This window comes from Petaurus breviceps, unplaced genomic scaffold (assembly GCF_028583685.1).
Source record: "Petaurus breviceps papuanus isolate PSGF00001 unplaced genomic scaffold, PetGlider_PUasm1.0 373, whole genome shotgun sequence".
NCBI classification, from domain to species: Eukaryota; Metazoa; Chordata; class Mammalia; order Diprotodontia; family Petauridae; genus Petaurus; species Petaurus breviceps.
In genome coordinates, this window is record NW_027186299.1 from 1,891,104 (window position 1) to 1,905,283 (window position 14,180).

General features: G+C 55.1%; 1 protein-coding gene across 1 annotated transcript in view; it reads right to left on the minus strand.

Moving 5' to 3' along the window:
• Positions 1-706: 706 nt before the first annotated feature.
• The window catches only part of SMC6 (structural maintenance of chromosomes 6), a 40,721-nt gene continuing 27,247 nt past the window's right edge, over positions 707-14,180 (minus strand). The window contains exons 17-27 of the mRNA XM_069099333.1: positions 13,676-13,836; positions 10,298-10,433; positions 9,511-9,591; positions 8,883-9,053; positions 8,240-8,377; positions 7,123-7,268; positions 4,781-4,906; positions 3,833-3,938; positions 2,354-2,506; positions 1,495-1,592; positions 707-1,163 (exon numbers count right to left, since the gene is read on the minus strand). Coding sequence (XP_068955434.1) covers positions 1,046-1,163; positions 1,495-1,592; positions 2,354-2,506; positions 3,833-3,938; positions 4,781-4,906; positions 7,123-7,268; positions 8,240-8,377; positions 8,883-9,053; positions 9,511-9,591; positions 10,298-10,433; positions 13,676-13,836 — 1,434 coding nt within the window. The 3' untranslated portion in view covers positions 707-1,045. The remainder of the gene's footprint in view (positions 1,164-1,494; positions 1,593-2,353; positions 2,507-3,832; positions 3,939-4,780; positions 4,907-7,122; positions 7,269-8,239; positions 8,378-8,882; positions 9,054-9,510; positions 9,592-10,297; positions 10,434-13,675; positions 13,837-14,180) is intronic.

Consider the following 14,180-nt stretch of genomic DNA (forward strand, 5'->3'; position numbering starts at 1 on the left):
TTCAGAAAAAATCATGGCAAGAGCTATAAGCAAGGCAAGGCAAAACGAGAAGAGCCGGGAGATCGTGGTATGCAGCAGCAGCGTGGGAATGACGACTCACTGGAGAAGACTGGGTCACTCTGATCCATACCGTGACTCAGGATGAAAAAATGCCATCTCCAGAGAGGGGAGCGACCAACTCTGTGTGCAAACCCAAGCAGGAATTTCTTTCTTTCCCTTTGTTTTACACTCTGGATAATATGGAAATGCTTTACAGTTTCACGTGTATAACTGATACCATACTGTTTGCGTTCTCAGTGAGTGGGGTGGGGGGAAGAGAGAGAACCTGGAACTCAAAATTTAAAAAGAAATCAATGTAGCGTAGCAGAACAAAGTATCTTTTTTTTTTTAAATCAGCCAGGTTTCTTGAAGGCAAGGAGGGCAGGTCACTTGGCCAGCGTCTGCACCCACATGACTGCAGCCACCTGCTGCCAATGGGCCTTCCAGACTCATTCCTCTGCCCACCCCACTTGGTAGGATGGGGGACGGAGCGGGAAGCTGGTCAGTGCTGGCCTGGGGCTTCTCTAGGGCTGGGAAGGCAGGTGACTACACCCGGTCCTTAAAGCCAGGTCTGTGGGTGTATAGAGAAACATCCCCCTTCACAAATTTTTCTACACCTAACTTTGGAATGCAGCATGTTGGCAGAAGAGAGTCAGCAGAAACAATCAATGCTCTGAAACATTTACTGAGAATTTGCAACATCAAGAGTGAACACAAAGCCAAAGTCAAGGTCCATGCAGACGTGTCTACACAACTCTCCTAAGAGAGGGGAATGGTCTGCAACACAGGGCTTTCTCAGAGCCACACACTGGAGAAAACAGGATTGTGGTTCTCTTTACATAGAATTCAAGGGTGAAACACATCCTACTCCTGTGGGAACAATGGGGTTTCCCTAATTTCTGAAGACATTTAAACCTCAAATAAACTTCTTTAAAGCAGTGCAGTTTCACACACAAGACTGGAAACACTCTGAGAAGACGACTGTCCCAACAAGGAGAAAGCAGCTTCAGTCCTCCTCCGGCTCCTCCTGCTCTCTGCCGGCCGGCTGGAAAGGCAGGGCTCTCTGACCTCTTTCTGGGTCTCGCATTCGGAGGATTCTGATCAGTCTACTTGGAGGAAGAGAGCTGGAAACACAGAGAACACACCATGACTCCCGTCCCCCTTAGGGCCTGATCTCACTGGGACCAAGAGACCCCCACCAAGAATGGGGAGGGCCCCAGAGAGAGCAGAACATTCCTGCTGGGCCTCCCCTACACAGCCATCACAGGGCACGAGGCGGCAGGACGCTGACAGCATGTCCTGTGTCCCATAGCTCGGTTGGGCCCAGAGCCCAGGGTGACCAGCTGCCCCGCAGACATAAAGGCAAGGCCACCTCCCACCATCCCAGAAAGTGGTGACCTTAAAAACATGTCCTGACAACAGCCCCAGGCAGAGGCCCCAGAAAGGCATCCTCACCTCATATTCTGTGGGGTGAGCAGGATGAATTGGCGGTACTGCTGGGAATCTGCCATCTTTAGGATCATGTCCATGGCGATTCTTCTATTGACCATGTCCTAGAGGGAGGAGAAGCCCCGTGACTGCTGGTCCTGGCTCACAGGGAGATGCTGGAGCATGGAACGCCAGGCCCTGGGCCCAGGAAGGCAGCTGTTCCCCATGAGAACGTGGTAGACAGGAGGGCTCATGGGGCCGCAACACACCTCCCACCTTCCTACACCTCCTGGCTACTGTGAAGCTTCCAATAAAGAACGTTTGATAGGAAGGAAGGCTGACTGGTCACCACTGCCCAGTTTTCAGGTGACACTCAAAGGAGCTTTCACTAAAGCTCAGTCTGCCCATAATATTTACAAGCTGGAAATAAATTAGCAACCATCAATTGAGTCCGCCTTACCCTTTCAATTCTCTCTCAAGCGAAGCCTAAAAGGGCGCCCCCCCCCCCCCTCCCCACTGCCTAGTTCAGGCTTCTTTTTGCCTACACATCAGGCTGGACAAACACCTCAGTCCTGGCCTGGCCCAGAAGGGCCCCCAACACTCCTGAGCCCATCAAAAAGGGAGCCTCCGCTTCTGATTACACAGACACACAAGATGGCACCCGGACCTGGCAAGCGCTGTCTGGTGCACATCCCGGAACGGAAAGAAACCCCCACCTCAGGTTTCTATTTTAAAGTGAGGCATAGATGGGTCTTTCCTCAAGCAGGCTAGAATCTCCAGTGGCCAGTGGGGTGCAGACTCCACAGCTGCCCCACCCATGGTCATTTGCTGCCCTCCCAAGTGAGCGCAGGGAAGCCCAGGTCAGGGTGTCCACAAGGGGACATACCATGTAGACATCAAACTCGTCCAGGCACCGGAAGGGAGATTCCGCGATGGACCACAGAGAGAGAATGAAGCAGACAGTGGAGAAGGAGCGCTCCCCGCCGGACAAGGAGCGCATGTCGCTGAAAGAGGCCTGGCTGCCCTCTCCGGGCTGGACCTGAGGGAGGATTGAGAGAGGAAGGAATGTGGCAGAGGGAGCCGCGCGGCCCCAACCCCGAGGCCCTGGGCGCAGCCGGGCTGGCCTCTTACTCTACAGGGGAACCCGCTGAGGCCCACGGAGACAAGTGCCCTGCCCAAGCTGGCAAGCAGCAGCATCGGGATTCAAACCCACATCTCGACTCCAAGTCCTGAGCTTTTCATCATACAGCAACTGAATAAACAGCTAATGAAAAGCAGGTGACAGTTCCTGCTTCTCCAAGACGGCTCTTTCAAGAGTCCCACAATAACTGGCACCGAGGGCCGGCCACTCACACTCAGCGGTCGTAGGATGTAGGAGAGGCCTGGACAACCCTGCTCCTGCCAGCACCAGCTGGAAGCTGATGAATCCCTGCGGATGTGCCCAAGTGCATCCCTGGCTCCTTGTGGGTCAGCTCCCTCTGCCCTTAGAGCCCAGAGGGCAAGCGAGCATGCCGAGGCCGCCAGGGGGGCTTGGAGGGGCCCTGGCCTGCCTGCGGCGATCACTGTCGGGTCCTTGGCCACCTGAGCTCTTTCCACGACAGAAAGAGAGGCCTGGGCAGGAGCCCCTGAAGCCAGCCCCATCTCTGGGGAGTGTGGAAGTTATGGCATCGAAGCTGGGGGCCTAAGTCCAGAAGGCTGTCCTGCTGCGGCGGCAGCCAAAGAAGACTCATCGCCGGGCTGGACCCACAGGGGTCCCCTCTCCAGGACCACATCTGGCTGGACGCCCAAGACTCTGGCTAGATCCTCTCCCCAAGGGGCAGAGGAGGGCATTTCTCTCTTGTGCAGCTGCCAGCAAGGGTGGACTGACCCAAAGCAGAAGCACATCCCCCGAGTGACCTCCAAAAGCTGCCCTGAGAACTCTGGGCACCGCAGGGCTGCAAGCCTGCAGGGACATCTGCCCTGTGCTGGCACTTGAGACTCCCACGGGCAGCACGCATATATGGAGCACCTACTGTGTGCCATGCTCTGCACTAAGCAGTTTACAAATATGATCTTCCTAGAGCCCCACACAACACTGGGATCTTACAGATGGGGAAACCAAGGCAGGTGGGGTTAGGTGACTTTCCTAAGGTCTCTCTGGGGGATGAGGGGAGCCTGATGGGCATCCTCAGACAGCAGGGGCCAGACGTCCAAGGCCACGGGCCCCAGACCGGCACTGCCAGAGGAGGGCCCAGGTTTTGTCTGTGCGTTCTCCTGACCCAACCAGAAGATGACACTTCCCAGAGCAGTGGCCTCATCAATTGGAGGCTTCTGGGGGCAGAGGCTGGGGCTAGGGGAGCTCTGGGGCAGCTGGCCCGAGGCTTACCGTGATGGCCAGGGTTTCGTTCTTGTGGTCGAAGAGCATCTTGCCTGAGTAGGCCCGCTGGGAGAGCAGGTTGTCGAAGTAGAGTTTGCACCGTAAGGTGAGGCACCTATGGGGGCAAGACCGCGGGTCACACGCAGGCCCGCCCCTCGCCCGCCCCTGGGGCCCCGGCATCCCAGGCTGCAGCCTTGGAGAGCAGCCACAGGGTACGGGGAGACTGCCAGGGCCACTCTTCCTTTTTCATTTCCATTCAAGTCCAAGCAGAGATTTTAGGAGGAAATGACAAAGTCTTAGCCTGGACAGGGGGAGGCTCCACCCAAGTCACTGATTCCCCCCAAACCCCAGAGCTCAGAAGAGAGCCCCTCAGGGCAGAGGAGGGGAAGGGGCCCCTCAGTCCTCAGTCTCCCCAGGGGCCCGCTGCCTGGGCTGTGCACAGCAGCTGGGGCCCCTCAGGAGCGGTCACTCTGCTGCCACTCCCCCCATTCAGTGACCGGCCCTGCGCTATACAGTGTCTCGTGGGGCTGATGGGCCCCTAACCACATGTGTGCTGGCTCCTGGGACCCCCACTGTCTCCCTAGGCAGTAGATGCTTACAGACCCAAGGAGGAACCTTGGGGGGGGACTCCCAGCCCCCCAAAGGGTGGACCCAGTATTGAAGCAAAGCTTTGAGACATTTCTCAGGGACAAGGAACGGACCAGCTGATCTTGATCTCCCCAAGTTTAATTAGTGTAGGAGGTACCAGCCTTTTGTCCTGACTTTTGCTACCTTTCCTCCAAAGCTTTCTCTCTCATTAACTCCTGACAAATGACTCCCACGCCCGGGGCTTCATAAGCCACAGATGGTGGCACGAGCAGGGATGTGGACAAGCTGAGATGTGGGGTCTACGGGCACAGAAGCGGCCAAGGTGCGGGGGCCACGGGCACAGGGGTGGCCATGCCTGGGGCTGCTCACCTTCGGAACTGCTGGTAGGTCTTGTACCTCTGGGTCATGATCTCATCCAGTAACTTAATGAACTTTTTCAGGCTCTTCACCTTGCCATCCATGTCCTGGTAGGTCTCCTTGGCCTCCTTGTACTGCCTGTGGGACGAACAGATGATTCTGAGTGAGGGGCCCACGCCCAGTTCCACCTGGCACTGCTCCTCCCTGCACTCTCTACTGAGGGGCGCCTGACACAAACCGAAGAATCACTTAAAAAGGAAGAAGGTGGGCACCAGCCAATAGGAATGAACGCTTCAGTGGACCAAAAACAGAAGAAGGGGTTGCCACTGGAGACCCCACTCAAACGCTTTCTTTTTGTTGATAAAAAGTGCCTTCAGCTGCCGGCTGTGACCTAAGTGCCCGGCTGCATCCCCTGTGGCTCCTCGGGAGGGGGAGTCCCTTCTGCCCCCTCCTCTTTTCTGGGCACCCTTGCCAGTATAGTGAGTGGCTGAGTAGAAACCTGTGCTGGCTGGGCTGCCGATGGGCACGGCAGGCCCAAGGGGGAAGGCACCCCTCAGTTCACTTTGGCAAGTCTGCAAGACCCAGTGCTCTCCGCGGAGCCCTCAAGTCCTCGGCGTGAGTGTGGGCACGGGGCAAACTGTGCCCTCGGCTCTGCTTGGGTTTCTGATGCCAGCTGCCCTGTCATTTCCTGTGGAGTCACCATACGCCATCACACACAGACACAACGATTCCCAGATCTACTGGGTTGCAGTCACCGTTTTGTCCAGATGGGGTCTCAGGGCAGCATCCTGTGGCCAATCTTTTTCAGGCTGTGCCCAGCCCTCACCTTTGCTCCCCCTGCCTCTTGGATTCCCGATTAAAGCCTCAGCCTTCCAGGCCTGGCCAGGCCAACTGGCCCATCTGGGGAGAGGACGGCCAAGGGCTGCCAGCACACAGCTGGGCACCCAGTGGCCTGGAGTGGAGGCAGAGTCCCCTGAACAGAGACACGGAGCCTGTATAAGTTCTGCTCTGTGGGGACTGCCAGTGAAGCCTTGTGACAGGCTTGAGGCAGCCATTTGATGACAGCCCAGGAGAGGCCCAGTGGGCAGCCGTGACCCAGGGGCCCAGATATCTGTTAGGAAGCCCATTCACTGACAAAGTCGGGGTGGAAGGCGGTGGCACATCCTCCTCTGGGCAGGCAAGGCCTCAACAGGTCAGAAGGAATGGCTGAGACCAAGAGGAGACAAGTGAGACTCGGGAGAGGTCATGACGTAACCTGAGACACCCCCACCCCACTACGAGAGGTTCTCATGAAGCCGACAAGCTCAGCAACAACGAACAGTCCTGGGACACTGCTGTTCCAGGAGGAGAGGCCATCGCCAGCTCTCCCCGTGAGCCCAAGAGGGCATGCCTGAGGCTGGCAGCCACCATGGCAGAGATGCTCGGATCTTCGATGGGCCAGCCATCACTATGGCACTCCTCGCTCTTTGACGGGGCAGCCCCCACAACAGCTCTCTTTGCCCTTTGACGGGGCAGCCCCCACCACGGCGCCCTTCACCCCCTGATGGGACAGCCCCAATGGCGGCACTCTTTGTTCTTCAAGGGGGTGGCCTCCCCAAAGACAGTGGTAGCCTTCTTTACTGGGGTGCCTCAAACGATGAGGGAAAGGAAGCCAATAAGGACAGTGAAGAGACAACAGGCTCTCTAGCTGGTAGAAGGTTGGAGAGGAAGGAGTTGGGGATGGACAGACCTAAGGACAGCCATCTTCAAATACCGATGACTGAACATAACAGACCTAGGCCTAGGAGGAAATTAAAAAGGGACCAATATTCTCTAAGTATGAGGGAAAACTTTCTAATAATTAGGGCTATTTTTAAAACAAACACTGGGAAGTGTTCTCCAGGAAGATATTTCTCATTCAGAGTCTAACAAACCGGTCTTCAAAATGTACAGTCATGATTTCTTCAACATAACTTGTTTGAATAAAACTGAATCCCATTTTAAAAGAACATACTGGGGCCACAGTCATCTTGGTAAAGATTAACGAAAAGGAAATCAGTAATTTGTCCGAGATCAAGAAAATATTATGTGAACACAAAAATAGGAAAAAAACCAACCCCAAATTGCTTTACTTGCTGCTGAATAAAGAATTTGAAATCTTAGGTAGGAAATCAATTTTCATAGAAAGGAAAAATCCCAGTCACATGAGAGAAAACCCAAGCAGGCCCTGAGGTGGCCCCAGGTGAGGAGGAGGAGGGAGAGAGCTGCCTCTCGGAGGAGGAGGAGAGAGGTCTCCACTGGCCAAAGGGCCGCCTGGGAGACGTGGGCGTGAGAATGAAGGCAGCGTGGTGGCAGTGACAAGGGAAGGCAGTTACCTGATGATTTCTTCCCTGTCCCCGTGACTGTCGGTCTCTGTCTGTATCTTCTGTCTCAGCCGAGTGATTTCTTTGTCAAGAAGGGAAGGTGCTTTCTTCACGTCTATTCTCTCAGGGCAGATCTTTTGGGCCAGAGCAGTTTTCTCCTACAATGATTAAAGTGTAATTTTGTTCAGTGACAGACTTAAAACCCCTTTCCCATGAATACCCTGGATGTAAAAAAGGCCTCGGGAGATAAAACACAAACACATCAGAGCATTGCTGTGACCCCTCACTCCCGAGTGTCGCAGGAAGCACTGGCTGCGCCAGTCCAGTGGTGACTGGACAAAGAGTCACGTGAATATCTCAGTGACCAGTGGGATTGCTGCAGAGACACCTGGATGTGGGCACTGCTTTATGCTTGGCTGTAAGGGAGGGAAAGGTACTCGGGGAAAGGGAGGTAATGTAAAAAGTAGGTGATAAAATATGCTTCAGAAGAAATCATCTTGGGGAAAATTATCCTCTCTATTACCCTTTATTTAAAAACGTTACCAAGAATCCACACAACTTTCCTCGGGCACAGACCTATCAAGCTGTCCCAGTGCCAACAGGCCCACCGAGGCAGCAGGGAAGGGAGCCTCCCGAATGCGGGGCTTTCACTGCCCGACCCCATTCGCCCTGCCCCTTCACCAGGGTCACTCCTCCATCTTCTCCCCTTGTCCTCTTGGATACCCCTGGCCTCCGGTTGAACCAGACTTTGGGCTGAGGGTCTGGACTCCAGGCCTGGCTCTGCCCCTGCCTACCTGCATGAGCCTGAACAAATTAAGTCTCTCAGGGCTCAATTTCCCCATCAGGAAAACCAGAGGGTTGAAGTGGAGCTGGGTCTACCTACTCTTCACACCTCCTGGAAGCCGGGGCCAGTGGCTCCTGGGCCTGGTGCTGTACAGGGAGGGACTGTCTTTTTATTCATACCTGCAGCCCCAGCTACAAATGCTGCAGCATACAGCACGAGCTCAGTGAGTGCATATGGCTAGCCGCCTGAAGTCCCTAAGGACCATTTCCTCTGGAATCACGGACTTGCTATTCTAGGCCATCCCTCTGAGGGGAGGATGCTGGGGCTAGGCAGACGGGCAGGTACCTTGAGCTCCCTCTCCGTCTTGGCCAGTTCCTCTCTCTTCACCTGGACCGCCTCCATGTGCTGCTTGAGCCTGTCCTCGTAATGGCGCAGTGACCGTCTCTGCACATCCACCTCGGCATATACCTGATTCAGCTCTTCCTGTTGGAGAGAAAGGGGAGCCAGCATCAGGGCACCACCTGGCGTCAGGGCACAAAGACCAGCAGAGAGGGCCTCCAGCCCCGCTCAGGGAGCTTGGGAGCCTCCGAGAAGTCAGTGGGCACAAGCTCAGTGTAGACAGATGAGCTTGGCAATGAGCCAAGGCAGGCAGGCTGAAGGGGAGTCCCAGGCAGCCTTGGGGCATCTGCGAGAGGATGGGGAGAAGGTCCCAGGCTAGGGGGGAGAGATGCTGTGGAGATGTGGCATCAGCTTTAGTTGGATAGCAAGAGGGGGAGCCCCTGCTTCCCAGCAGCCCCCCACATTAGCCTGGAAGCTCCTTCTTAGAGGTCCTGTCAGGGCTCAGAACAGCATGTGGCACAAGGCAGGCCCTCACTGTGTTGTACTGGCTCTGGAGGTCAGTCCTGCTCTGTCCCCCTCATCCTCTGACAGCAGATGGGGTGCACACAGTAGAGAAGATGCCCAGAGACACAAAAGCACAACCGCCAACCTTCACAGGCTCCGCTAACTCGGAAACCTGGTGGATTTTCAGCTTGAAGTTTTCGTACGCCTGCTCGGCCTCTGCCTTCTGTTTTCTTAAAGTCTCCATCTCCTCCTTGCGGATCTTCATCTCCTCCTCCACTTCCTTCATCCGCTTTTTGATTTCTTCATCTTCCTCCTCCTGTTCACAAGAGGAATCAAGAAAAGCCCTTCTGCTTACAAGAAACACAGTACCCATCACCCAAGAGGAAGAGCCCGGCAGAAAACGGGCAGAGGGAAGAGACAAGGGGTCCAGGCCGGCTGGCGCAGGTGCCCAAGTGCATTGGGGACAGGATACCAATCCTGGCAGCCCAGCAACATCTACGCAGGCCCGACGTTCGATGGTCTCTCTCGTTCTCATCCCATAATCAAAGAGAGGAATAACACGGGTGCAGGTGGGCCAGTGCGTGAAGGGGGCTGGGCAGAAGCATGACAGGCAAGGGCGCACTGGGACTGTGCGGCCAGGGCAGGGCAGGGCAGAGCCCGGCTGGACGTCCAGCCATGGGGGCCGGGCACAGAGAACTCGATTGCTCTGGCAGGGTGGGGAGCCACGGGCCTGAAAACAGAGGCCCATCTGCAAACAGGCCGCATTCTCTCACCAAGGTCGAGATATCCACAGACTCATTCTCTTCTTCATTCTCAAGACCTCTTATTTCTAAATTGATTTTTGTGACTTTAATCTGAAAGAAAAACATTTAGGTTTTTCTGGCCCACATATTTTTCAGACTTAGGTCAGTTTCTGAATGAGCCCCAAGGTCAGAGATGTCTCCAGGGCCCAGAACATTAAACCCAGGCCCCCCAGGTCCCCTCTACCAGGCTGAAGGTTATTTCAGGGCACGGAGGTATCACACATATAGAGGTACCACAAACACGGCTGCAGTTGAGTCGCGTCTGATTTTGTGACCCACCCTGGGTTTGGGGCTTTATTTGTGGAGGTACTGGAGTGCTTGGCACATTTCCTTCTCCAGCTCATTTGACAGATGAGGAAAGTGAGGCACACAGGGTGAAGTGACTTGCCCAGGGTCACCCAGCTAGGAAGCATCTGAGGCTGGATGTGACTGTGGGCTTCCTGACCCTGAGTGAGGCACTCTGTGCACTGTGGTGCCCCTGAGGCCCTCTAGGTAAATATAAACATGCACCAATGATACCAGCCCAAGGGGGTTTTTGACCTGTTGGGAAAGGGGACTCCCCAAGCTGGCTTCCTCACTTACAAAACGGGGCCCCCAGAGCGACCAGACAAAGGCAGTCTCCCTTCACTAACACAGCAGGACTGTGGAGCACTGCCATGTAACGGAGTCTGGGGTCTGCAACTTCGGCGTCGGGGGAGACCCGGGAAGGTCACCTGACCGCTGTCCACAAGCCACGGCCGCCCCTGAGGGCGCTCACCTTGAGCTCTTTCACGTGCCGCTGATGGCTGCCAACCAGCTCCTGATGCCTGCGGATTTCGCTTTCCAGGGTGTGCAGGTGCTGCTGGAACTTGGCCAGCTGTGCTGCTCTGTTCTCCACCTCCTTCTCCAAATGGCTGCAGCAGGAAAGGCAGAGCGCTGCTGCCCCAGCCCACGCGTTTCTGAACCACCCACTGGGGTAGCTCTGAGCCGCCCTGGGCGGGGCAGAGGGGGACGGGGGGGGGGGGGGCAGGCCTATCTGGCTCTGGGTCCCCACTCCAGCTCATTTTTCAGAAGAGGAAACCAAGGCAAGCAGGGTTAAGTGACTTGCCCAGGATCACACAGCTAGAAGTATCTCAAGCCTTCTAGGTTCCAGTCCCTCAGTCTTCTTCCTGAAATGATCACTGAAAATGTCTTCCCCTGAGGAACTGAAAATGTGCAGGTAGGTCAGGGGCCCAATGAGCTGCCTATCCAGTAAAGGCCCCCCATTCTCAGAGTATGAAAAAATCCTCCACCTCCCCCACAACACTAAGCCTTCTCCTCTCAGAAGAAGACACGGCTGATTCCAAGCAAATGCAGACACCAGACAAGGGAAGGAAGGAGGAGAAAGAAAGGACATCTGCTGGGGGCAGGGAGGGGATGCAGCACTCGCTTCCCTGTCCCTCTGAAGGCAGTGGGACCAGCTTGGGCACCCGCCCGGGGCCCGTCCCTCATCAACTGGGGCTCTCAGAGGACAGACAAGGAAGAAAGACAGTGACGCAGGACAGCACCAGCAGCGAGATCACCCTGCCGGAGAGCGGAGTCTGCAGGCGGCGAGGAGAGCCAGGTTCAGACTGCCCATCCAGAGCAGGATGGTCACCACAGCCCTGCCCCGGGCCGGGCACCGGCCACTGTGGATGCAAGGAGTGGAACAAGCCTCGGGCTACAGCAGCCAACCATCGGCCAGCAGGAGGTGACATCTACACAGACCCACAAATAAAGCACCAACAATAGGGCCAAACATTCTCTTCTGGGGATGGTCAGTGGGGACCAGGATGAGGTGGGCCGGTTAAAGGGAAGGAAGATGCTCTGACTGTGCCAAAGGCGCCAGGATGCTTCTGCAGAGGCCCAGGAGCCAGGGTGCCACCCGCTCACAGACAAGCAGATCGATGGGCAGCCCAGCTCCGGGGCTGGGCTCACCCCGGGAATCATGGAGAATGGGAAAGGGGCTCAGGGAGTGGGGACCAGCACAAAGGAAGGGAGCATGCAGATGCAGGAGATTCAGGCCAGAGGGCCTGGACTGGACACCTGGACAAATTCAGACAAATCAACAAATACAGGGAAGACAAAAGGGCATGCCAGATTAGGTTAATTTGTCTTCTCTGGACGGTTTCTAAACTGTTGGGTCAGGGGAAAGCTGAAGACAGAGCTCTTGGGTCCTGTGTCCTGTGGGATGACAGCCCAATGGTGGCTTGGAATGAGGCCCCAGGAATCTGTACACGGCGACTCGGAAAGAGCAGATGGAGCACGTTTAGGCAGTGCGGGCGCGGCACCAGAGAGACTAACAAGCTAGGCTGCCCGTCACAAGACACAACTTAGAAGGGGCAAATGTGAAGACTTGGGCGTGGGCACAAAGAATCAGTTTCCCTAGAGTAAAACTGAGTGGTGGGTGTGCAGAGGGCCCAGGGCTTCAGTGAGCTAACCACGGGTATCAGCCAGCAGCCCAGCACACCCAGGATGGCCAGCTAGAACAGGCTCTTTGATCTGCTTTTAAAGGAGAGACTGCTCAGAAAGGGGTCCACAATCCTACTTTCAATGACATTCACTAGTTCAGGGGAAAGGTCAGCAGCCTGAATGTGGAGAAAATACAAGCAGAGAACTCAGCACAAAGAGTAACAGACAGGGCTCCGACCATCTGAATGCAGCCATGCTGCCGTATGCTTGACACACATCATGGGATCGAGGGGGCACAGACATCTAGCAGTCGGGGGGCTCTGAACATGCAGCCACTCAAGACTCTCCACCAGGAAATCTAAAGATCCTTCTCACGAGCAAGCCCCCAAAACACAACACCAAGCTCCCAGAACATGTGGCACAGACTTGGGCCCTGGTCGGCTCAGAGCCAGAAGGCACAAAACCTAGAGACTCAGCACGGCTGGGAATCATCAGGGTAAAAAGGGTGCAGTCCCTCCTGTGTTCACCACAGCAGAGTCTGGGAAATGCAACTCCAACAAGAAGAAGAAACGACAAAAGCCCCACATCACGCCATCTCACACACTCTCAGAGGTGCCCCCTTTGTGCCGGCCACCAGGGGCACAGAGGAAAGAGAGGACGGCCTGCCTTTGAGGGGAGGGCCATCCGCCCGCCTCTCTGCCCTGTGCTGCCCCGGCACCACCATCTAAAGCACAGTCCTAGTCTAGGAGGCTCGAGTGGCCTTGCTGCCAGCCACAGCATCAGCTCCGTGAGAGCAAGGGTTCTCCAGCTTTCCTCTCCGTCTGCCCAGAGCTCAGCCCAAGGAATATGCTCAACAGAGGCTTTCTCGTGCCCAGGCCTGCCCACATGTGCAGTGCTGGCCAACCAGAGGCTAGGTGGGACAACAGGGGACTTTGTGCCCACATAGGGAGCAGGCAAAGGATCAGGGAGGGTGAGCCTTCTTCAGGTATGCTGTCTGGCCCCTTAGGACTCACCTAGGGGCAAGAAACAGAGGCTGCTGCAAAGATACTCAGGTGAAAAGTGCAGGAAAACCTCAGAGCCCCAGAGGCCTGGGCACAAGCAGCGGACTCCCTCTGCTTGGAGGACAGGTCACAGAGGGAATGCCTTTTTGTGCACGGCCTGGACAAAAGGCATGGCCACAGCAGTCCCAGCCAACGCCAGCGCCTCACGGACATTTGTGTATTATGAATGTCTTTCATTTCAGAGGCATTTTTGCATCACCCAGCCCCACCACCAGCAACCAAACACTCTCTAGTAACAAAAATCATGGATGCAAAAACAACCACTAGAAATGACGCGTTTGAGCTCAGATCATACTTCAGACACCTGATACTTAATAGCTGTGTGACCCTGAGCAAGTCATTCAACTCCAACTGCCTTGCCTTCTCCCTTCCCCCCAAAATAAAAAAAATAAAGACAAATACCGTGCCTGTCTTTAGCTGTTCTCCAGTCTTGTCTGACTGACCCCACAGGGGGTTTGTTTGGCAGAGACACCAGCAGGGCTGGCCAGCACCTTCTCCAGCTCATTTTACAGAAGAGGAAACTGAGGCACACCGCTGGTGAGTGTCTTGGGCAATCCTCCTGCCTCTAGGTCTGGGTTCTGCTGCCCACACATCAGTGACATGTCAATGAAGCACCGACTGTGAGTCGGACACGACGGCCCAGGTGCTGTGCCTCCGCCACCCACCTGATTTCTTTCTCCACGTCCCCAGTGAGATAACGAGGCCTTGTTCTTTCTGAAGAGTAGTAGCGCCGCTCAAACACCTGGTCCCCCTCGGCGGTGAAAGCTTCACTGCAGTTCTTGGGGGGTTTCTGGGACTGCATTACAGCACGAGCCAATGGGCTGCTCTGAAAACCGAAAATGGCACAAGAAACCACCGTCGTCAGCAGCCAACACTGCGACCGCCCAGCGCCAGACAATCACAAACACAACGGAGCCTACGGCCTGTGAATTAAGGCGGCTATCCAATTTACTCGAGATGTTTACAAAGGCTCACTGGTCAACTTTCAGTGAAGAACACAGATTATTCCAAACAAAACCTAAATTCAAACTCTTATAAACACTACTTAATATTCAAAGGAACACCATAACCTATCAAATTTAATTAAGTCCTTTGCTGATAAAAAAAAAAGTATATTTTGGTCCAGGGTGAAAATGAACTGGATATTTACATTGTGCAGAAAAAGTGTGA